This window comes from Acanthaster planci, linkage group LG06 (assembly GCF_054643075.1).
Source record: "Acanthaster planci isolate LZ-2023a linkage group LG06, COTS_SCS, whole genome shotgun sequence".
In the NCBI taxonomy this organism is placed as follows: domain Eukaryota; kingdom Metazoa; phylum Echinodermata; class Asteroidea; order Valvatida; family Acanthasteridae; genus Acanthaster; species Acanthaster planci.
Window position 1 is genome coordinate 8,815,965 of NC_141782.1, and position 22,970 is coordinate 8,838,934.

The 22,970-nt window shown below is 41.2% G+C and overlaps 2 protein-coding genes and 1 long non-coding RNA gene across 6 annotated transcripts in view; 1 reads left to right on the top strand and 2 right to left on the bottom strand.

The window, feature by feature from the left end:
• The window catches only part of LOC110975618 (uncharacterized), an 81,997-nt gene that overhangs the window by 15,183 nt on the left and 43,844 nt on the right, over positions 1-22,970 (bottom strand). The window lies entirely within an intron of this gene.
• LOC147798791 (uncharacterized) lies at positions 9,399-16,457 on the top strand. 2 transcript variants are annotated; one of them, XR_015425665.1, is made up of 5 exons: positions 9,399-9,538; positions 9,939-9,997; positions 11,757-11,870; positions 13,039-13,097; positions 15,037-16,457. It is a non-coding gene; the product is annotated as an uncharacterized LOC147798791 (long non-coding RNA). The 2 variants fall into 2 exon arrangements; XR_015425664.1 differs by having other exon boundaries at positions 9,464-9,603.
• On the bottom strand, positions 9,993-15,038 carry LOC147798792 (uncharacterized). 3 transcript variants are annotated; one of them, XM_087138203.1, is made up of 7 exons: positions 14,652-15,038; positions 14,081-14,167; positions 13,790-13,849; positions 13,601-13,681; positions 13,328-13,390; positions 12,566-12,892; positions 9,993-11,864 (listed from the first exon to the last, which is right to left on the bottom strand). In XM_087138203.1, the coding sequence occupies exons 1-7, from the start codon at positions 14,682-14,684 to the stop codon at positions 11,349-11,351; spliced, it is 1,167 nt and encodes a 388-aa protein (XP_086994329.1). In that variant the 5' UTR covers positions 14,685-15,038; the 3' UTR covers positions 9,993-11,348. The 3 variants fall into 3 exon arrangements, with proteins under 3 accessions (XP_086994329.1, XP_086994328.1, XP_086994330.1); XM_087138202.1 differs by having other exon boundaries at positions 12,566-12,895; XM_087138204.1 differs by lacking the exon at positions 13,790-13,849 and having other exon boundaries at positions 12,566-12,895.

The following is a 22,970-nucleotide window of genomic DNA, read 5'->3' on the forward strand; positions in this document are numbered from 1 at the left end:
ATCAAGCTGGGGGAATATTTCTTTTACATCTGCTACCTACATGTGTGCCTCCATGCTCCCACTACAGGTGTCTCTGGTCATCAATGCCTGACCGGGATCAAGGTTGACAGCCCCTAAATGCTTTGGTCAGCTTGCAGTGCCCTGGGAAAAGTGCCTCAGATGGCTTTGATGGCCAATCTTATTGACCGATTAAACTTCAATTTCAGCAGCTGATGGAGAACCTTCTCATATGTTGGGCTAAAAGATCAGAAGTCTGTGCAGATTTGAAACTCCAAAATGTGCAGTTATTTTGGTTGGTGAATTTTCCATATGCCCACAATCAGTCAAATACATGTAAGTAAGATAAGATGGTGATTGAACAGTGCCTTTCAACCCATAATTCGTCAAGTCATAACATGTGGGATCTTAAAGAGAAATTCATGCCAGCAATAGCTTTGGGCCCCAAAAGTTTCAGATTAGACACAGCATGAACCCAAACAAGCTGCTCAATTTCGGATAAGTTCTGGGTGATAAAATGTGAAGCTGTTGTCTTCAATTTAATTTTATTTCAATATTATTGTAAATGTACATTCCATGGACCGAGTTTGTTTGTCTGTGAATTTCAACCTCACATGGCTTCTTCCTGGCAACAATCCAATTGGCATTAAAACAAAAATTCCAAATTTGCTGGGAGCCAGTAACAAGCAAAGGTCCCCTGAGAGCCACCACGGCAAATCACTCCAAGTCCAATTTGGTGGCAATTTTCACACCGACAAATTCATTACTAGACCATATTTCTCCAGAGATTTCAACTGCAAGTTGGAGTGGTCAACATAAGCTGGTGCAAGGAAATCCTCTAAAGGTAAAAACCGAGTACTTTCCGTAGTTTACAGGAGGGAAACAGTGAAAGAAAACCTCTTCCATGTGCGGAGGAAAGCAATGATCATGGCAACGAGGGTATGGGTATGCTTTGTGCTTTTTCCCACACCGGACAGCAGAGCCATGATGAAAATAACAGTGCATGTGCATACATGTAAGCCAACGCAAGTGCAAACTGGAGCAGCATAAATGGGCAAAATCTCAGTAAGTGACAAAAAGGTTTGACACATCATGTAATGAAATAAAATATTTGGGGGAGTGTTGTGAGACAAATCGCATAGCTTACCATATCCACAACTGACATGAAAGACACCTGGAATGGGTTACAGTAGGGTGAAACATCACCCGTTGAGTTGAAAAATAGCATTTAAGGGGACTGGAAGTTTACCATGCTATACTGACCAACTCGATGTGTTTGCATAGGGACTAGGATATGGACTCGAAACTCATAGCCTATTCGCTCATCAGTGGTACAAAGAAAGAGGCTGCAGATGCTTGAAAGCCACGGCCACTGTGCACCCTGTGCACCCCGTGCACTGGTGCTCATTTTGTAGACTCTAATAGTGTAGCTTTTCAGTCCAAAATATGATTTTCATAATTTAGACTGTCATGTGTAATTTTGGCCAATGCCTTAATGCTCACTACCTCTCAGCACTGATGCTCTCCCCTGCAGGTGTATTGATTACAGTGTTGACAGACAAAAGACCATTTGCCACATCAGACCCAGCAGGCTCCTGGGGTCTCCTTTTGCCATTCATTACTGAAGAGAGCCAGGGATCTGAGAACTTGCTGAGGACAAGAGCCACAGGGCAATCAACCTAGGGAATGGTGCTGGTACCTGCAACAAACTTTCAGGATAAATGTTGTTTGTAAGATAGCTGGGTCAGTTTCAAGAGGGGGGGAGGGGGGCAAAAGTCAATTGCCGTGTCACAGACAATCTTTCTTTTGAGGTTTCTCCTGTCTGGCCATTCTGACCACCTCCATGGACCACCTGACCATGGAGCTATTGACCACCCACAGACTGAGGTGAGCTGCTGACACTGTTAAAATAAATGCTACATCAGGTGGCTTGTTTCAGAGCAAGCCATTGGCTTCAGCCACGGTTGTTCCAAACTGTTGTAAAATCTTTTGGTTCAGAAGAAAAAAATCAATAAAAATGAAATGATACATGTAACTGCTCGAATTATGAATCTGAAACGTTCTGTATAGTTCTTTGATTTACTGTAGGAACCTGTAAATATTGCCTCTCCTCATCTTTTGTCAGGGGAGGGTGGGGTGCAGCTGGTACAGAAACTGCTTTACACATAGCAGTGAATTTTAAAAGCTTCTTGGACTAAATATTGATATAACCTCAAGTAAGCTCAGGTTTTTCATAGAGGAGGCTTTGCAACTTTGCTTTGGGCCGTCCTGGACATGCAGGAGGTCAAAAGTGTAAGTATTATTGGAAAACCATTGTTGGCACAATTAAAAAACCCAGAAAATTACACCTTGATACTGCGTACAGACACCACTGCATCTGGAGAAAAGGGTAAGGAAAAAAAACCCACACACACCCCCCTTAAGAACTTGACATTTCCAGTAATAAGCCAATTTAGGCAGGTGAATTGTCGAGGTAGTGATGTTGCCATTATCACAACGTTAGTGGTGAATGGTTTGATGGAGTACTGGGTCATGACAAATGTGCCCTTGAGTGGAAAACACACTGCGAGAACTTGCCCAGCAATAACCCAGGCTTTTTACTCATTTTTTTTCCTCTTTTATTATTTGGGAGGGGGCTGGGTGGGGTTGGGTAGGGTGAGATTTGGTACGTGTAGGTGGAGTGGAAGAGGGTTACGGTAGGAGGTAGAGTTTTAGGCATGGATCCAGGACAGGGGTTGGGGAGTCGAAAAAAGAAACCCCTGCTCTGAGACCAAAAAACAAACAAACAAAATGGGAAAAAAAGGAAAAATAATTGTTAAAAATAACTGAAGCTATACTTGAAGGAAATAGCTCCCCATCGAATAAAGTGTACAAAGGTACATGTAAGTGCGCCAATACCACTGTAAAAAATGTACATGTATGTCATGTAATGTTTCATCATCATTTTCACTTGTCCGCAAAAATGAGACATTAACAAAAAATCTCCGGCCTGATCCTCCCCCCAGAAGAATTCCTAGATCCGCCCCTGAGTTTGTACATGTTTAACTGCATGTTATCGTCCTGATGTAACTGCAGCTTAAAAGAAATCTCATGAAAAACTGGGTACCTTCTGGGTGGTGTTTGTTCAATCTAAGAAGCTCTGTGTTGTGCAATACAGTAAAAAAGAAAAAAAAAAAGAAAAAAGGAACGAGTTCAATTTTTTGAGCCCTTATTATTTTATGTCATCACGAAGTAAAGCCAATTTGACTGCTCCCTTACAGAGAGTATTTTATGCAGCACAACACAGCTCAGGAGGTGCTCCATAAACCATGGAGGTAGGCTTGCAGTCTGCCGCAATTTCAGTATATCCCTACTTCAGAATGTTTAGTGTGGTCCTCCCAATGCCTGTCCGAAGCCTCTTGAGCCCTTGGAAAGACACCTTTCAATGAAGTATGAAACAAATTCTCAAACCGTGCATTCTGACTATTGCCTTAACGTACCCAGCATTCAATTTGATGTGTCTTTTTATGTAAGCAGGAAAATCCATTTCCCACGAATTACACAAAGAAACTAGCTGGACAATTATGAGTCAGTCAGTGGACAAATTTCTTGCCCGCCCCCTTAAAAAACCCTACATGCACTGTGAATGTGAAGAATAAGACCAACTTACATGTGTGAGCAAAAATGGTTATGACAACCAGCAGCTCCTTAGTCCCAAGTGTTTTTATCCCCACAGTACCTGTAAACAAGATTCCAGATCAGACGCCTCTTTGAATTCAACCAAAGTAACTACAGTTACCTGTGACATGTGGACACCAGGGGCAGAAACAACCGGCTTTCCAAAAGGGAAGGGTCAAGGCCGGGCTAGTTTTGTTGTTGTCTGGGTACCAGTGGAACTCTTGGCCCCAGCATCATATCACTGGGGAAACTACATGTTCTGATCTTGTGACATGCAAAACTGCACTGCCATACTGCAGTTTGCCATCACAACCAATAACTGTCAACCACAGGCTCAATAGTTTGTTTCCACCTCCTCATCATAAATGTTTGCAACACCAAACCATCCTATCAGCTGACGGGCATTGGCCATGAATGCCCCCGAGACAGCAGGGGAAGCAACAGAATTGAAACCGGATGTGTATCCTGCTTATCACTCAACCAGATGAAGAAGTTGTCTATATCAAAAATTAATGAGTACGGTGCACACTGTTAGACAAAAAAAAATTGTCATCAAAAGCCTGGGCAGAGGGAATGATAAATGGTAGTTAAAACTTGTTCCGCAAGATGCCAAGTCAGGGGTACAAAGGGTAGGGCTGTCTCACTTTAATGAGCCCATGGAAGAGGCAAATAAGCCTCACATCAGCAAACAGCAACAACATAAATACCGAAAGAAGCTCTACATGGTACATGTATCTATTCCCCCTTCCCCCACCCAACCTCCCCACTACTGAAAACAACCACAAAGCAAATTTTAGGATTTTGTTGGCTGCCGAGCACTGAGACAGTATTTATTTGCTTAGCCCCCCTTGAATTGTGGCAAATCATAAATGGAGTCTTATCTCCTTTTCCCTTTAGCAAAACTCAGAAAGATCTCTGTGTGAGATTGACCATACCATAACTAAAGCACGGTTTGTATGTTTTTTTTTAACACAGACTCCAAAACCAATATCCACTATCATCACGTTCAATTACTTTCCGTGCGTTTATCCATTTCATCATATGTGTAGGTTTAGGGGGGCATGCACAATGGGTTGCAATGAATGATACTCAAGGTGTCTCAAGTACATGAAAGTCAAAAGCGCTGGCAGAAATTAAATTTACGACATAACTTCTAATTTTAAACAGCAACAGACATACACCCATACCTGTATCTGGTCTTTATCGAGCCACTTTGTCTCTTCATCGATTTTTTTGAACTGTTAATAATGGCATCATCTTTTTGCAAACCATTCAACTAAGCCGCCATGTTTTCTGCACGGCATTGCATCAGGACACTTGCCAAATTAAACTGCTCAGCGAGTCAGGCACTCAGGCTTGAGTAACCATGAGATGTCACGTGAGTGTCATATCAAACCCAGTCAGGATTCCTTGAGTCAGTGAAGGGTGAGGGCAACATGTACTAGTATATGTGCTGCTAAAAAGGCTCAACTTACAAGAATGAATAAAAATGTAAAAAGATGAGAAAAATAAGAAAATGACAGAACTCCTCTTATGTTCAGGGGGAACATTAGTTGGTATCAACAGACAGCCGTATAAAATACATAAACATCCATCCATGTGTACCATGTTTTTCACCCAAATATGTACATGAGGAAAAACAAATCTGTTTGGCTAAAATGAACTTTCCTCTGGTTCAGGAAGGGTCAGTAAGGCCATGGGAGCATTACAGTTTATTTATATGGGCCATCCAAGTTGAAGAGGGAGCACCCAGGGGGTGATGATGGGGGTAATATGTCCAAACTGCGAACACCTGGCTTCAGCAATGATTCAGCTGGGTGGTGATAGATGCTTTCACCTGCCAAGGAAACTGCCTGAAGATCAGAGGAGCGTGGACAAGTGAAAAGTCGGCCATATCAGATGTTGGAGTCAAGGGGACCGTTTAATCCCATGCAATGTGTGTGTGGGTGTGCGTGGGGGGGTTAACTTGACAAGCTGGTCAGAGCTACCAGTGCGGCATGCTGGGATGACAACACTGGGTGATCCGCAGCAAAACATGATAGAAGGGAGGGGGCATGAGAGACATTCATCAACCCCCAAACCATTTTGGGAGAACCGTTTTTTCTGTTTTCCCTCCCCACCACTGCAGAATAATTATCTGTGCCCACTCCCAGACCAAATGGGACATCGATAGAAAGTTTTTCATCTTGAAAATTTGACAAATGTTGAACGCTGTAAAATTTGTGAGCAAAACCACCTGGAATCACTGCCAGATTTACATCAGATCTTGATCAGGCATTATGTCATATAATTCGCGGTCTTGCCTTCCATGTTTGTTTCGACCTACTTTTTACTGGCTGCACAAGCATTTGGGTAGTGAATTATGATCTTTTTCTGACCCACATTTTGTGCTGACTTGAGAGTGACTGAGTGAGAAAAAGAAAATAATTCCAGCCTCCAGTACAATCTCTGGTACTTCTACTAACAAAGAATGCGGGGGGATATTCTCGGTTTTTAGGGTGATTTCTTTTCTTTGGCTATGATTTTTTTCCTCGCCACTGGGTTAAAACATTCAGGCTTCAAAAACCCTTGGGAAGGATCAAATCTCACTGCAGAGTTCCATATCTTACATAGACCTTCACAATGATTAACAGTGTGCTGCCGGCTCTCTACACCCAGACACAGTAAACAGTCCATTTTTTTTTTTAATGATTATTTATGAGACTAGCACAAAATCCACATAATAGCTGCCTGACCTATTTGTAGGGTGGTGCATCCTTCCACCCCCCTGCAGGATGTACTGGGTGGGAAAGTACAGGAGATGAGAGTACTGTTGAAAGGTGGCAAGCATGAGTGCCATGAGACAGTCCCACACAGTGCTTCAGAAGTGACCCCCCTCAAACTCATATTACCCACGCACAGTGCTCAGGGCCTACATTTATGTTAACACCCCGTTTGTCCTATATCCACCATTTTTTTTTCTTAGGGCAGTGCACATCTTACAGTGGTGAATAATTTTCTCCCTGTTAATGTAAAAACAATCTGTTGTTGAGAAACAGACCTTCAATTCTGTCCGAGTCTTCCCCCCTCCCAGTCTCCTACCCAAGTTCCCATATGATAGAGAGCTGTCAGTGATGCAAAGTTTATTACTAATCAATGACCAGGGACTTTCTTATCAAGGCTTCACAGCCACAGGTACAGTACCGCCCACATGTAGGTCCGTTTCCTCGCGAGCAACGAGCGAGCGCGAGCGAGGAAATTCTGTAACGAGTACGAGGCGCCTCGCAAGCTAACGAGGGGCCTCGCAAGGGAAGCCCCTCACTCGCGAGTTTATAACTAGTGGATTACGATCTAAACGAGGGACTCGCTCGTTGCCAGGTTGCGTGCCGGAACACAGCGAGTAGCCCTCGCTCGTAAAGCTGTTCGTAGTTGGGCAATGCGGGTTATCAACGTCAGTCATGCAGTGCAAAGAACGGTGAAAATGTGCCAGCAGCCTAGCTGCCTGGGCGCGGCTTCAACGGACCGGAAATCGGTTGGGATAAAATAATACGCTCGTGTCTGACACATCGTAGTTAAGCTGAACGATTTTTTTTCACTTATATTACTGTTCCCATTTCGAAAACGGATCTGTCAATTAAAATTGTACATAAAATTAATTGTAAATTATATCGGTCTTTCTCTGGGTCAGAATTTGTTATTAACATTCTTCATTAAAAAGCGCTCAACAACCTGTATATTTAAGGAAATAGAATATTTACTGCAAATAACAAAATGACATTTCCTTCCCCCATCATTCAACTCTTCCAACTGCTTCAGATTTTTTCCCAGCTTTATCAAGTGAGTGTCTGTTGTGACTTTATCTGGCTCTTGGAGGTGTCAACAGAATATGTGCAGCGGTTGCTACTATGGGAAGTCAATTATTATCTACAAGATATTATCATGGACTCCATGACATTAAGGAGCCGCCTTCAGAAGTTCAGATCCTACACGAATTAGTTTATTTGTAACTTTTCTCATAATTACAGTCGGACAGCGGTCATTTGCCGAGCACTTATTATTGTGTTTGTCCGAACAAAACAAAAAATGGTCGGACACATTTTCCAAGCAACATCAAAACAGTATTTGGGAATATGGTGTCCGATTTATTGTTAGTTTTGAGTTAGAATAACGTTAATTATGCACCCGTCGATTGTAATCCCGGACTCGGGGGACCCAAGACTTTCGAAAATGTAGCGGGGACGTACCCGGGGATGTCCAAAAAAGGTGGCCTGGGTTGTACAATGGCTGCCCTGCTGACCCGGGACGATAGCAGGGATTGGCCGGGGTTGTACAATTTGTTACACCGTCTATCGTTAAAATTTTATAGCACTGAGCTTCGATATGAAATAAAAGGTGTTTCCCCTACCCTGACAGAGGAAAACCTGACAAAGATGACTCCTCATTTTCATGATTTTGGGATCAGTGCGTGCAAAATACAGACCTTTCTTTTTTTACAAACATTGCCGTCACTTTCTATGGACTGCTAAATGATTAAAACGTGTGGTAATTTAACCTTTCAACCAAGTACATGTAGCACTGATCACGTGTCTTTTGGCGATACATTTCAAATCATTGGTTATCTTGATCAATCTTTAATAAACGAATGATGTGTTGTGATAATTGTCTCATGGGCCGGCACTGGCCATGGCCACATGTACATAACGAGCGTTTCAATTGGTCAATTGGTCTCCACACAGCGCGTAACAAATTTTGCTATTGGATGAATTTCTGTAATTATTTCTGAGACGTCCGCAAAGAAAGAGTGTAGCAATTTGGGGTCGGCGGCCCCCAGCCTGATTCTAGTGCTTCAGATACGCGGACGAATGTTTCGACAAAATTTGGTGTAATTATAGCAGCTGCCCCTTGCTTTCCTTTATTTACTTTAAATACCACTTATATGGGTATATGTGAATACAAACATGTAGGCCTATACTGTAAATCTGAACTGCAGGTAAAAGGTAAAAAAAAAAAGCCTATCCTGTTTGCAATTACCCTCTTGGAAAACAGATTTACCAAGAAAGTAAACAAACTGCTGTAGAAATAGGCCTATTAAGTATTATTAAGTAGACCTATTCCACAAAATAATGCATGCATAGGCAGTTGTTATGACTGCATGTAGAGCATTAGATATGTAGCACAAAATTAAAAAGGTTGGACATGAGCCGCATAGAGCGAGTATTGAATATGCACGTCCATGACGTCAGCAGAAGCTCAAGCACTGTACCGCAACACTCTGACTGCAAGCAACGTTTTCGTTGTCCACGGGCACAAACGTACAGTAACGTCATGGTCGTCCATATTCATTGCTCGCTGACTGTTGATTGGTACCCGAGACAACCAGGGTCCTACAGGTACACGTGTGTAACATGGGACCAACTCAAAGTCAACTTGTCCAAATCCTTGAACCACTTTATTTTTCGTCAAAATCAGAAATTAGACATGAACAACATTTTTTTCTGGAAAAAAAAGTTAGCATGGTTTGTATTTATTTCAAACTTGTAAATCTACACATCACCCCGTATTTCCGACCTTGTCGCATTTGGTCCTCCTCCAGCAACAAATTTTGATCGGAAATACGGTAAGTTGAAGCAGCTCAAATCTACTACTGAATACTGCAGTCATCATGGCGGTGTGGTGTAAACGTTATGTACAGTCATGTACGTACATGTACAGTACAGTACATGTGCTGTACGTGTGATGGGGATGGTGTGGTGGATCGGAGTACATGAACCATGTTCTGATATATCGGAGCTGCCTTGGAAGACATTTTTGTGAAATCTCCAGTTTGGGCACGGAGCTACAAAGTTGTTTTTCGTTCACAGAACCATCGCAAAGCGGCGGATGGCTTCATTCAGACTTTCAACAGGTTCAGTGGACGATCGTCTGTTTTCATCATATTCATACTTAGTACCTGGACCGGACCAAGTTCATGTAACTCTCCCACCTTTTCGTTTTTGATCGTTGTGCAAAGTTTGGAAAGATAAGCTTTTCCTAATCATGGACATGACGGAAACAATAATAAGTCTGTTGACAAGCATTCTGACAGTTAACATTTACACCTTGTATCACCATTAGTCATCATCATTTTGCCACTATTCATCATGTTAATTACCATCATCAGTTCAGAGGTAATGCCTCATACAATAATATAATCATTTCAATCATGTCAGCCTATACAAAAAGCAGAGAAGACTGAGTTTGGTTAGCCAAACGTTTTCCAATTTTCTTGTGTATGTTTTTACTTGAAAATACCTTGATATGTGAAGAATGTTTCAGATTCTTGGTCTCTGTGGACAATGGATTTTGCACAAAACCGCTGAATAGGGTAAGTCCTATAACTCAAGAGTGTGCTAAATTTTAACTTATTCTCCCTCAGAATATTAAAAAAAAATTATTTTTTTAATAAGATGGCTTAAATAATTTAATCCTGGTTATGCTCACAATAAGGGGGCTGCTGTTTCTGCCTTGTCCTTCAGTGGGTGTGTGTGTGTGTGCACTTCCACAATTCTTGTCAGTGCAATAACTTGAGAATTCTTTATCTTGTCGACTTCAAATTTGGTTTCTGGAGTGTTCTCTGCGGTCTTAAGAACCCTATCGAATATGGTTGCAAAGCAATGAGGTCAAAGGTCAAGTAAGCAAAACAATAGAATACCTGTCAGCGCAATAAGATAAAAAAAGTTAATCTTACTGACTTCAAATTTGGTGTGTGGATTCTTCTCTATGGTCTTAAGAACTTTATTGAATTTGGTTGCAAAACAATGAGGTCTAAGGTCAATTAAGCTAAAACAATAGAATACCTGTCAGCGCAATAAGATAAAAAAAGTTAATCTTACTGACTTCAAATTTGGTGTGTGGATTCTTCTCTATGGTCTTAAGAACTTTATTGAATTTGGTTGCAAAACAATGAGGTCAAAGGTCAATTAAGCTAAAACAATAGAATACCTGTCAGCGCAATAAGATGAAAAAATTATCTTACTGACTTCAAATTTGGTGTGTGGATTCTTCTCTATGGTCTTAAGAACTTTATTGAATTTGGTTGCAAAACAATGAGGTCAAAGGTCAATTAAGCTAAAACAATAGAATACCTGTCAGCGCAATAAGATAAAAAAAATTAATCTTACTGACTTCAAATTTGGTGTGTGGATTCTTCTCTATGGTCTTAAGAACTTTATTGAATTTGGTTGCAAAACAATGAGGTTAAAGGTCAATAAGCTAAAACAATAGAATACCTGTCAGCGCAATAAGATGAAAAAATTATCTTACTGACTTCAAATTTGGTGTGTGGATTCTTCTCTATGGTCTTAAGAACTTTATTGAATTTGGTTGCAAAACAATGAAGTCAAAGGTCAATTAAGCTAAAACAATAGAATACTCATCAGCACAATAAGCTTGAGGAACTTCCACTTTGTTTCCCATCAGTTTCTCACACCTGAATTTTCCAAATACATGTACTCTTAGTACCCATGTTTTACTTGTTAATATTGAAATGTGTACACAACTGTTTCATGTTTACAATGGAAAATCAAGAGTTTGATTTTGTAAAATTAATGCCGGCCATCTTGAAAATAAAAAGCCCCTCCTGCCCCTTTCTCATAAATCCAGCTAAGCATGTTTGTTTGGTACATGTATTTACTTTAATTTGCAAGTTAGAATTTTTTGTACCTCACTGGGTCTTTCTAAATGTCTCCTTTGGGCTTCCTGCACAGCCTTCTACATCCTTCATCAATAGCAGTTACACACTTTTTGCTCCAATAAACCTCATACTCCTGCTTGGGTATGGAAACATACTTTTCAACTATATCCTTGACAAACGTCAATCTATGAGGATCTAACGTATCCTTCCCCCTGACCCCCCTACAGTTAGATCTCATCATCTCCGACTCTGTAAATAATTCCCTTATCAAAGTTAATGCAAAATTAGGAATTGAGGATCGTTTGTTGAAGATCTGCATGATTTTTTCTTGTGAAATTAATGACTCCTCAGTACCTGCCTGAAAACCCTCAATGTTCGGTATAGCCTGGATTTGAATGTAGTCTGAACTCGTAGTGTGAATACCAGTAGCGCCACTACTCTTTTCCTTCAGGAGGAGCTGAAGAAGCCTGTTGTTTTCCTCAAGCAACTTCCTGTTTCCAAGGGCCAGTTTTGTTAACTCCTCCACAGTCTTCAAGCAGGGGCATGAGTTACAATCAAGCTACACGTAAGTAAAAAAAGAGTACAGGTTTAAGTTAGTTTTCATCTTAAGCAAAGAAAAGTTACATCTTCATTGTGCATTTCAGCACCTTTTGACCTTTTCAGCACCTTTTGACCTTAAAAGCCCCTTTTTTATATCGAAGTTAATACAACACGCGCACAATTCTGTGTGTAAAAGGCATTACGGCAGAACCAGCGCGTGAACCAACATGCGCGCGTACTCCATTTGTTTGTACTGCACTTCTGGTTCACAGTGATGTCACACTTCGGTACTCTATATACTTTTCTACTAACCGCATTTTAACTTGGCTGTCTCACAAGTTACAATCCCAACTACATGCGTACATACATGTAATCAGTGAATGAGCGATTCATTTTGTTCTGCATAAAAACATCAGTGTATCTGCTGCAGATGGTATTGCCTTGGTGTTTAACTGACATGTCGTGTTTAAATGTCGTGTTTAAGTGTTGACATGTCGTGTTATAAAATGCTCATTTGAATTCAGAATGTCTGCACCCAGCTGCAAAGGATGAGCGTTCTATTAATTTAATCCAGCCCCGATGTTGGGCTTTCCATTTCCCATTCATGTAATCCTCAGTGATAAGAACTTCATTTGAGTTAATTAGTTTTGGCAGTTTGTCAAAGAATTTTAGAAAATGGTTTTGCTACAAAAAGAATACAAAAGCTAACAAGTGATTTACCTTTGATAGGTCGAGTGAACCCAATTGCACACTGCTTGAAGTTGAAGGGGAGGGTACTGGAGAAAATGGCCAGTCATGCTCTTCAGGTAGCCCAAGCATATCATCATGCAATGTTGACTGCCACTCCTGTTCTGCTTGGCCTTCTGAAGCCTGCTGGCCTTCTGAGGCCTGCTGGTCTGTGGGACCCTGCTGGTCTGTGGGACCCTGCTGATCTGTGGGTCCCTGCTGATCTGTGGGTCCCTGCTGATCTGCGGGTCCCTGCTGGTCTTGGGGTTCCACCTCCATGGGGATTTCCTCATCAAGTCTTGGTGCAACTAAATTCCATACCTGCTGCAACAAAATATTACAGGACTCAAGCATGTCTCTTTGAAATGCATGTAACTAACTTGCAGAGGAGCCCCAGCATTGAATTATTTTCTGTAGTGTAGCATATCCCACCTGTTGTTCATTCTTTCAATAATCACATTTTACAGGTTGATGAGGAATTGTGGACTGTAAGCATGATCTTTATTTGAACGATTCTGCCCGAATGGTAAGTGGGGTATTTACATGCTAGAAGTGAAATGTGTGGATAGGAAAGCCGTAAAATTTGGTCCTTATTTTTTTTTTTCAGTAGGTGATGTAAAAAGCAACTGTAGAGTATTTTTTTTTGTCTTTTTCCTGTATCTACACAAGAAATTTACAAAGAATAATTCAGAAAACAAAATAACGTAAATAAACTGTATGTGTCCTTGCTCTTTAAAGTAAATTACTCAAACCAACCGTATTTGTTATGTCGCAGAGTGGTTCCAATGGCCCGGCCCCTCTGCATACAACTCTTGCAGCCTGGGTTGGAAAGGGAAAATGAGTAAATACTTAGTTTTGAAGATGGCCCAATAAATCAAAACATGCATCTTTAAATAGTCCAAACAGTGTGGAAAGAAACATGTAACGTAGTTGCAAAGAGGCTTAATTTTGACTTTTATGATTTTTTTTCTTTCATGAATGAATTTTTATTAGCTCATAAATTAAAACGATCTACTTATACCATCATACCTCCTTCTTCTTTGCCTTAGTTGCATTTTTCTCCTGGACCACAACCTTCGCTGTCTTTATTTTCTTTGCACATGCAGTTTCCTGTGAAAAGGGCAAGAGATATATATTTAATTTCACATTTCAAAAAAAGAAGAGTTAAGCCAAAATCAAATTTTTATTACGTGTTCCTATTTACTTATTAAAACATACCGCTGTGTCCTTGCGCTTAACACTGCAACCCTTTTGCTTCGTCACTGTTTCCTTGCATGCCTGGAAAGAAATGGCCACGAAAAATGTGCATTAAGCGTCCATTCTACGGTTATGCATGTTAGATTTTAAATAACGAATGACAGCCAACAGTTTAAAGAAACATGAAATCGCCAAATGCATATAAATCTCCTCTCGTCAAGAACTACTTTTGACGCCACATTTGCGATTGATTTTGGTGGTTGCAATGACCCAGTAATGCATTAACTAAGATTCATTAATTAAGATATTTACGTTTGTCTTTCTGTTTCCATTCTGGCTCCCTGTCATCTCGGTTGAATTCTCATTCATACTGACGTCACTACCCGACGTTGTGACATCCTAGTCAGAGTGAAATAATTACGGTTAGATATGCATGAGTATTGATACAGTTTTCACAGAAGGGACGTAGATTCTCACAAACTCGTGTGTATTTACGCTTTTTGATACTTAAAGGTGTGACGCATTCAGCGTCAGCAAGTTGGGTTTGAGCTTTCAGAATAAAAAAATGACAGGAAATCCAACTGATATACTAAAATATCTAATTAAGTATAAAATACAGCAGTTTGCAGCAAAAGTGCGACGAAAAGTCATTGACAGAATGAATACCAAGGTGCTTGCCATGTTTGCATGATAATGAATATCAAGAGAAAACATGAAGTAAAATTTAGTGAAAAAGTGAAAATTTAGATGCGGCTGATAAATAGTACGGATAAAATAACTGCGAGGTAACTGTTTGGAATACGAAAAAATTTTGATTCCACACTGCCACAACAGGTTTTTGAAAAGTACACATATCGATAATCAGTGGTATAAACGCACTTACCAGACAGTTTTTTGAAAGCTGAGGTACTGTCATCTCTCGTTGAGCACGGAGGAGCTCGGAATGGTCATCTTAAAAGAGAGACATTTAAAGACTTGCATTAAAATACATATACTCTTGAAATGCTATTGGCAATTCCAAACATTAAACTTTCGATATCTCATAGTTGTATCACCAAGTCATCCGGTTCACTTGATCCGAGGGATCTTGTTAATTGGAACCAACACTACCTTGGACGCATCGCACTCGTGCCAGTCGGAAACTAAGTTGAAATTTCAACATACATGTACACTGTATGTTGGTTGACATAAATCATTCTTTACATTAAAGATTTGTTGGCTATCATATACATTGTGTTAAAGTTAACATCTGTCTCTTTTCCCCCCAGTTATTACACTCACCGGAAAGCAGGATGATTTTGCCAGGAACTACGCTGTTTTCCCAGCACACTTCCACAGTTTCTCCGACTTTTAGCATTGCTTGCGCTGTGCCTCTTGTCAACTTAGTGGGAAGGACGGCAGTTGTGCCTTCGTCAATAAAATGTATGAGGGCTTCACGAAAAACTTTCAATTGACGTCGAATCGACATGTTGGAATGTTTGGTGACTGAAGTGCAAGGAAGACAACTTCAAAATGCGATGATTTTAGCAAGCCATACGACGTGGCGTCAGCGTTTCTCACTGACGCAACCTATTGTTCTTGTGAATTGGATATGAAATAAGCAGAGGCTCGTGGACCTTTCAACCATCAAACCACGCCCGACGTAACCCCCCCTCCTCCTTTATTGTTAACCGACGATAGGCGGTCCGTTTCAACTCCAAATGTTAAAGATTAGGTGTTCCCACACCGTGAGAGGCTTCGATCGATTGTAATCTGGATAGTGAAGAAGTTCTCACAACGGAGACTTTGATGTCTTTGAAACAGTGATTTGCGTGGAGAAGAAACTTAACTTACTAATCAATAATCCGCTGATTCATGCAGCGCTGTTCTAATGACTGTGCATCGCGGGGAGGGGGGGTTACGAGGAAAATGGACAATAGATGGTACTTACTGGTGTCGCGCCGCCAGAGGTTTCAATGGCGGTGATTTTTTTCGAACGGAACAATAGGGACTTGGAACTTCACAAATCATAAAGGGACACCCAAATTAAGGGGCTGCAGTCACTTTTCTGTCAATTTATACGGATGGGAGAAATTTTGCCAAAGTTATGAAGAATTTTCTAGGTCATGAAATCAATTACAGAAAACTTCATCAAAATTGTAGTTTTAGTTTGTAAGAGGGGACAGTACCGGTAGTCGTTTTTCTCGTGAAAGCATACCTTTACGTGGGGTACAAAGCGCAAAGGGCATATCCACAAGACCTTGCAAGGCCCAATGTCCGTTTGTTTTAATCTGAGTACGTTTTTAATTAAATGCCGTAGATCCCAACCAATTGAGAAGTGCTTACAGTAGTTAAGATTATGGCCGCTGAAACGTCGATGGAAGTAAAACATTTTCGCTAGCAGAAACTACTCCGTAAGCCTGCCACCCATATACCAATACATGTACATGTACGAAAACGCTAACCCCTCAATGCCCACATGAATGCTCATGTACATGCTATCCATTTCTCTTTTTAACCCCATCCGTGGCGGTTTAACACATGTTTTTGTTTCGGTATTATTTTTGCCGCGTGTACCAAGTCTAACTTTGTTAAATCTTTCAAGCAGTTTGGAAAGTTCTGTATTTTTAATTTTATGCATCAACATGTACGGCTATTACGCCCACAAATTGATTAAAAATCCAGTTATTCGGATCTACCGGAATTTGAATTCCTATAGTCTGACATGAATGGAAATTAATAGCAAGCCATTTATTAGGTCTATCTCTTTTATAGATATGGCGGCCCTGAAAAGAGCCGTTGGTATGAATGGGTGTTAATACCCAGATGCGCAGCCCTTCCTCTCCACCACTACCGGCATAACCTTCTGTAGGTGGTGTATGTACTTCTTGCACAGTTCTCGGGTCGGTGTCGTACTCCAAAATTCCAGGATACCTGCCTTCAGCTCTTCAGCAGTCTTGGGCTTCACTCGCCTTCGAAGGTGGTGCTTGAGCTGATGCCACAGGTTTTCGATGGGGTTGAGGTCTGGGGACTCAGCGGGAGTTTTGAACCAATTTATCCCGTTTGCTTTCATGAACTCAACTGTGGCTTTACTAGTGTGTTTGGGATCATTGTCGTGTTGAAATCTGTATCCGTCAGGGAACACAGTGTTTGCAAATGGAAGAAGTGTATTTTTCAGGATCTCTTCTTGGTAGAATTGACTATCCATGATTTTCTCGAAAATGAGCACTTGAGTAACGCCCCGTGTTGAAATTCCCCCCCAAACATGGACCTTATAGGGATGCTTTGCCTTTGGTTTAAGTTTTCTTGGATTGCCAATTTTTCTAAACGTAAGTTTACTATGGGACTCCATCTGTATCGAACACTCGTCCGTAAAAATGACATTGTCAAAGGTCTCGTTCCGAGCCAATGCAGCTCGGCAAAATTCGAGCCTTGACTGTCTGTTGGGGATGCGAATCAATTGACAATACTTAGTCCCCGTTTTGACCCACTGAAGTTTTTTCCTCACTCGCTTTACTGTTGAAAGGGAGACCTCAACCCCTTCGTCCATTAAGGCTCGCTGAATGTCTTGGGCTGTTAGCTCGTCATCGTTCTCGTAAAGGGTATCTATGAGGTCGAGATGCTGCGGTTGGAGTCTTGAGCTTCGCCCGGGCCTTGGCTTGTCGGCAAATCTTCCGTGCACCTTGTAGCGCTGGAGAAAACGCCGAACTGTGCGTGTCTCTGTTCGGAAACCATCACCTAAAAGTTTTCGGCGAATGGCCGCTGGAGAGTGCCCATCTTTATCAAGGCAGATTATCTGGTGTTTGACGACTAGAGGCAGGCGTGACATGATGGTCAGTGTTAGATGCTGCAGCCGGTAGAACTCATGTACATGTGTTATGGAAACTAGCTTGCTACATTCATTCCCCCACACTTTATACCCTAGCTTAGAATCTGTTGCACCACAGTAATTACAGGCGTTGACTCATCCAGTCACTGGGGAAGAAAATTAACCGGCAACGCTTACCAGGCTCAGTTAGGTGGAGTCTATAGGGTGAAAACTTCCTATTCACCATATCTTTAATCCCCTTGGCTTAGCGGCCCCTTGTAACACTCATCGTGGTGAGCTGTCGTCGGTCACGAGTACCCCTATGCCATTAATAGTTCCATCTGTATACACTGCGTGTATATATTGCTTAGTACTAATAAATGTGGTGTTTGCTTTTTTATAGAAAACACTTGTAAAAGTATGGAAATGTATCTGGTTTTCTTGGCTGAAATCATCAAAACAACAGTCAAATTTATTAACATGCTTTATCATTTAAACGATATTTTTGGGTTCGTTGCCCCCATATTCTATTTAAGATGGTACACATTACAGTGACTGAAAGAAAAATCCTTTAGAAAGACGATTGTTATTTACTCAATGAGGAATACTTGTGCTAATTTAGATTATTCCAGTAGTTTATCTTCGTCATTGTTAAGAGGTTTCCTTTTTCAGGGGACATTATTATTATTTCTAATTTATACTGGGTGACTCATTCAGTTCTTAAAAAAATAAACTGTTCTCCCATGAGTCCTAGTGAACAATCATAAGATATAAGACAAAGCGGATTAAAATGGAACCAGGTAAAACTACATATCTGTAGATAAAAATACTGAGAATAATTTAAATAATATGAGTAAAGAAAACTAAGAATATAAAGTAAGCAGAGTATCAATTATAAATTTACAATAAAACATTACAGGGAGCTGATTTTTAAAATTACTTAAACTTGTTGGGACGGGATGCTTTATCGCCACAGGCAGTTTGTTCCAAGCCTGCACACCTCGAAATTGGAATGTTCTCTTCCTAAATCCTGTCCTTTATTGAGGGAGACAGAGATTTTCCTCCACACAATGCCTAGTATGATAAGAGTGCCGATTGCTTACATAAGAAAACAAAGTGCTAAGGTAATCTGGAACAAGGCCACTTAATCATTTATAAACCATCATATTCAGATGGCGTTCACGTCTGACGTGTAAGCTCCCATCCCAACTTGTTATAAACGAAAACACGAGGTGTTCTTGGTGGAACCTTCAAGATGACCCTTCCTGTTCGATTGAACAAAAATCGAGACGTTGCACTAAGGTATTGGCTGCCTTACACCCCACAAGGTCACAATAATCAAGTCGAGTAAAAATAAGTGATTTCGCAAGAAGGTTAAGTTTCCTTACGGGCAAATAGTTCCGAACACGTAGCAAAATTCTAATTCTGAGACGCAAGATTCAAGACATAATCGGGGGTCAATCCATTTGTCAAAATTAACCATTCCAGATCCTTCCCCGTTTGCTGGATGGCCCTAACTTGCATCTGAAGCTATTTCACGCAATGAAAGAATAGTCGGGGCCAATCAGTGGCTATCACATTTTACTCCTTAGGCCCACCATGTCATTTATCCCCTCTCAAAGTATATGATGTTTATAAGGCAACTACGGTGGAAGATTTTACCCCCTTAAAGTTCACATTCACTGGCTTGTGCCTAAGGTACATTTACAATTACAACTACGGAATTGGTCGGCACGGCATGTCAAGTTCATGCCAGCACACGTAAATGAAACAGATATTTTTGTTTTCAAATTATGTATTATTTTGTCTTGTGCATTTCTTTAGGGTTTTGAAAACTGTTTATAATTTGTGTGAGTTCCAGTTCTCATTGACGTTTTTTCTAAAGGCCACTCAACAGCAATTTTTCAAATTTTCATTCAGCTACTTTGTATAAGTGCACGAAGTTCCAATTTTCATCGTGTTACATTATTCGAAAGTGAATTTTGGGCACGGACTTTTCGTCTCTATCAGGTAAGGCTATTTTACTTCAGCTTATTTAAATTATTACATCTTTAGAACGGAAAAGACAATTCCAATAGTCACGTCACGCTTTCGCTAGCGCTGATGACGTTTGGGGAGCGATGACCCAATTCGTAAATGGTCATCGGAGTGCAAACTCCCGGCTCTACGCGGATCTCCCTCGCGCACTACTCCGTTTGCGAGTCACTCGCTCGTTCCTCGGGAGAGTCACGCGAGGCCTGTAAGCTACCCGACTCGCCTCGTTTGACACGCGCTCGTTCCTCGCACACACGCGAGTTTTAAGGGAAGGCCCTCGCCCGTTCCTCGCGTGTGGATCGAGGGCCCTCGCTCGTTAAAGGAACTAGATGTGGGCGGTACTGTACGATGATAGAAATGCTATAACAGTGTGTTCATCTCAGGTTTTGCACCATTGTGAATTAACCAGTCGAGTTGGATTTCGTTTACTGCCTCAAATAAAGTTGTGGTGAGATGGGGTATCCCTAAAAATCTGATTGGACCCTCTCCCGCCCCCTTTCCTCGCAATGCACGCATCTTGTGAATGTTGGTTAAAGTGGTACATTCCGTTGGTCTCACCACTGTTAGGAATCCAAAAACTCTGAACCCTCAGTAAATGTAAAGTGCTGAAAAAGCCTGAATTTTACCAGATGCAACAAAGAAGTAAAATAAGATCACACTGAAATATAAAGAACAAAGAAATAACATGATTTAATAATGAAAAGATAAACCACTCAAGCGTTGATAGGGTTTCACCGAAACGTGCCATGAGCAGAGTATGCCTACTGCAATGATTAGTGTGTATTAAAGGAAAGATACAAGATCTTTTGGGCGAGGACTTGGGCAAGAGCAGTTCTTTGACAGTACAAATTACATGTAGCTAGAACGGGGTTGGAAATAGACAAAACAGCAAAGGGACCCATGCAGAGTCCCATATGTGGCAAAAATATGAGGAATAGGAAGCTCCCAAAGGTTATTATTCACAAAACGTCTCTACCGTTTAGATTAAGCTCTCGAGCACTTCCTCAGTCAAGATGAACTTTGTCCAATTGCTCCACAGACGAGTCTCAAGCAGATCCACAGGTCCTGACACAGAAGTCTCAATGTATACCTCAAGCTTCAAATGCCTACACTAGTCCTACCGTCCCATAGTCCTTTTTGTATTTACATGTACAATATATAAAAAATAATCCTATATTATGGAAATTACGGTACTCTAAATTTCTAGAAACGTCTTACAGTTAGATGTACGTACATGTAGGTTTATAAAAATAAATGCAAGAAAAATCTGGAGCAGACAAAAATGCTCGTCATTCATAATGCTGCCTCTTAGGGTCAAACATGGACTGTGCACAGATGCTAGCTTTATGTACATGTACACACCATACAGTACAAATTATGCTGTTTACACACTTTACCAGTGATGTACATGACACAATGTACAAAGACTGTCTATGCATGTGATTTATGCATACTTAACACTCTTGAACTAAGTGAGTATGCACTCTAGCATGGATCAGCAATATATACCGTACATACATTGCACAATGCTGCCACATTGACGATTTTAGATGTGCAGAGTTCCACCCTTTGAGGGTGATCCTCCCCTACCCACCCACTTATTCATCAGGTCAGGAAATGGGCCCTCTCACAACTGCAACTGTTTCACTATCAGAAAGGTACCATCGTTTGTGCTCCACCCAGGAACATGTGACATGTTTTTGTTCGTTTTTTTTCCACACAACATTCCTCTGATGGGATGGGACACAGCATACATGCACAGGTCCGTGTGCACTTGCCACAGGGTGTGCTGAGCTTGCATGATCAATTTCTTGAGGAATTTATGGTCATCTGTGTGCACCAGAAAACGAGTTGAAACAGTGTCCCACCAGCCAGTTGAAACAGTGTCCCACCAGCCTGTTTCTTTATGTCAAAGCAAATCCCATTCATAGGTGACTTCGTCATACATGCACATGAACCACCGATTACAAGCTCCTATTGGATGAATACCCAACCTGTGTTACCTTCCAGTTCCATGGTTCCCGTGTAACTCAATGTGCAAGTGGGCATTGTTTAAACTAAAGTGACGTTGTAATTACAAACCGGGCAGAATTCCTCCTGATGTAGTCAGTGAGCAATGTCGTCACACTGACAAGAGTTGGCTTCTTTTGGCTAAAAACATACTGACCATTGAAAGCCAATGATGTAATTGTGGGCTATTAATGCTTGTAAGATGTAATACCATCCTGTGGCCAGACATTAGAAAAATTAAGACAAAATTTGTGGCCCTTCAAATCATTTAAACAAGGAAATGGTACAATTCAACCTGCATAGTTCAGTACAAAGGTATCTGCCTGTAGACAGCAAGAAAATTTACGATCAATGCTGAAGACAGACTCATGTGGTTAACAAGTACTTGTCTGGGTCACTGCCGTAAAAGTGGGGTAAAATGAAAAAGCCAAACAAAATTATAACGCATAAACAAGTCCAGCATTTTGTTTATTTAACTTCCTGTAGCATATGTAGGTCACACTCAGACTTAAGCATATTCATAACTTTTCACAAGGTGAGCTAACATGGAATCATACAATTTGTCAAAAAAGGTCGTCTACTGGAACAAATAAATAAAAAGTTTTTTTCGGTATGTCACGAACTGCACAGAATTCATGCCATAGGTCGATTCTCTTTTATTGATGAGATATTGATAGTCAATTGTCAGGAAATAAAGAAAAAAAATTAGTGCTGAAACAGCAGACTCACAAAGAGACTTTGTTTGTAGACAAAATAAACAGAGTCATTGAGGTGGCTGTTAATTTATACACCTGTGTCTAATCTTAGCGTCCATAAGCTTAGCGTCCTTTCCAGATGACGACAAAGTCAGACAGTCTGTGTCCCAGTCATCTTTCCTCCCACGATCTCTTTGCAAGATGTCTACTGTCCCCAATGGCGACAATAATCTGGGGGGAAGGGCTTTGCTAAAACAGAAGTGCATCTAAGATAGCAGGGCCAGGCGGTTGGGTCTGCAGCTGGCCCGCTCCGACCCTGTCTGACCCCCCTGACCCTGAAGACCTCACTCGGCAACCAGCTCATCAGTAGCACTCCAGACTCTTGTACACTTTGGAGCCGCCCAAGGGTTTCTCCCAGAAGAGACGGTTCCCGCACAAAGGAAACAGGGATCATCCCTATCACTTGCAAACAGGTCTATTTAAAGATTGTGGATGGAAACACTAGAGTGGGATGCAAGATTGCCAGACCTGAACATTGTGGTGGTGGTGGGTGAGTTGGGGGAGGGCAAGGGTAGATTCAGGTTCATTAAAATCCAGTAACACAGTGGAATACACAGATCCATGGCTCCCTCTGCCCTTTTTGTACTTCCTGTATTGCAATGACCCTATATCTGCC

Coding starts and splice junctions, on each gene's coding strand:
- LOC147798792 (XM_087138202.1), bottom strand. CDS start 14,684: ATGACAGTACCTCAGCTTTCAAAAAACTGTCTG. Junction 12,896..13,327: donor TCTGCGACATAACAAATACG/GTTGGTTTGAGT, acceptor ATTTTGTTGCAG/CAGGTATGGAATTTAGTTGC. Junction 11,865..12,565: donor GTTCACTCGACCTATCAAAG/GTAAATCACTTG, acceptor ACTTACGTGTAG/CTTGATTGTAACTCATGCCC.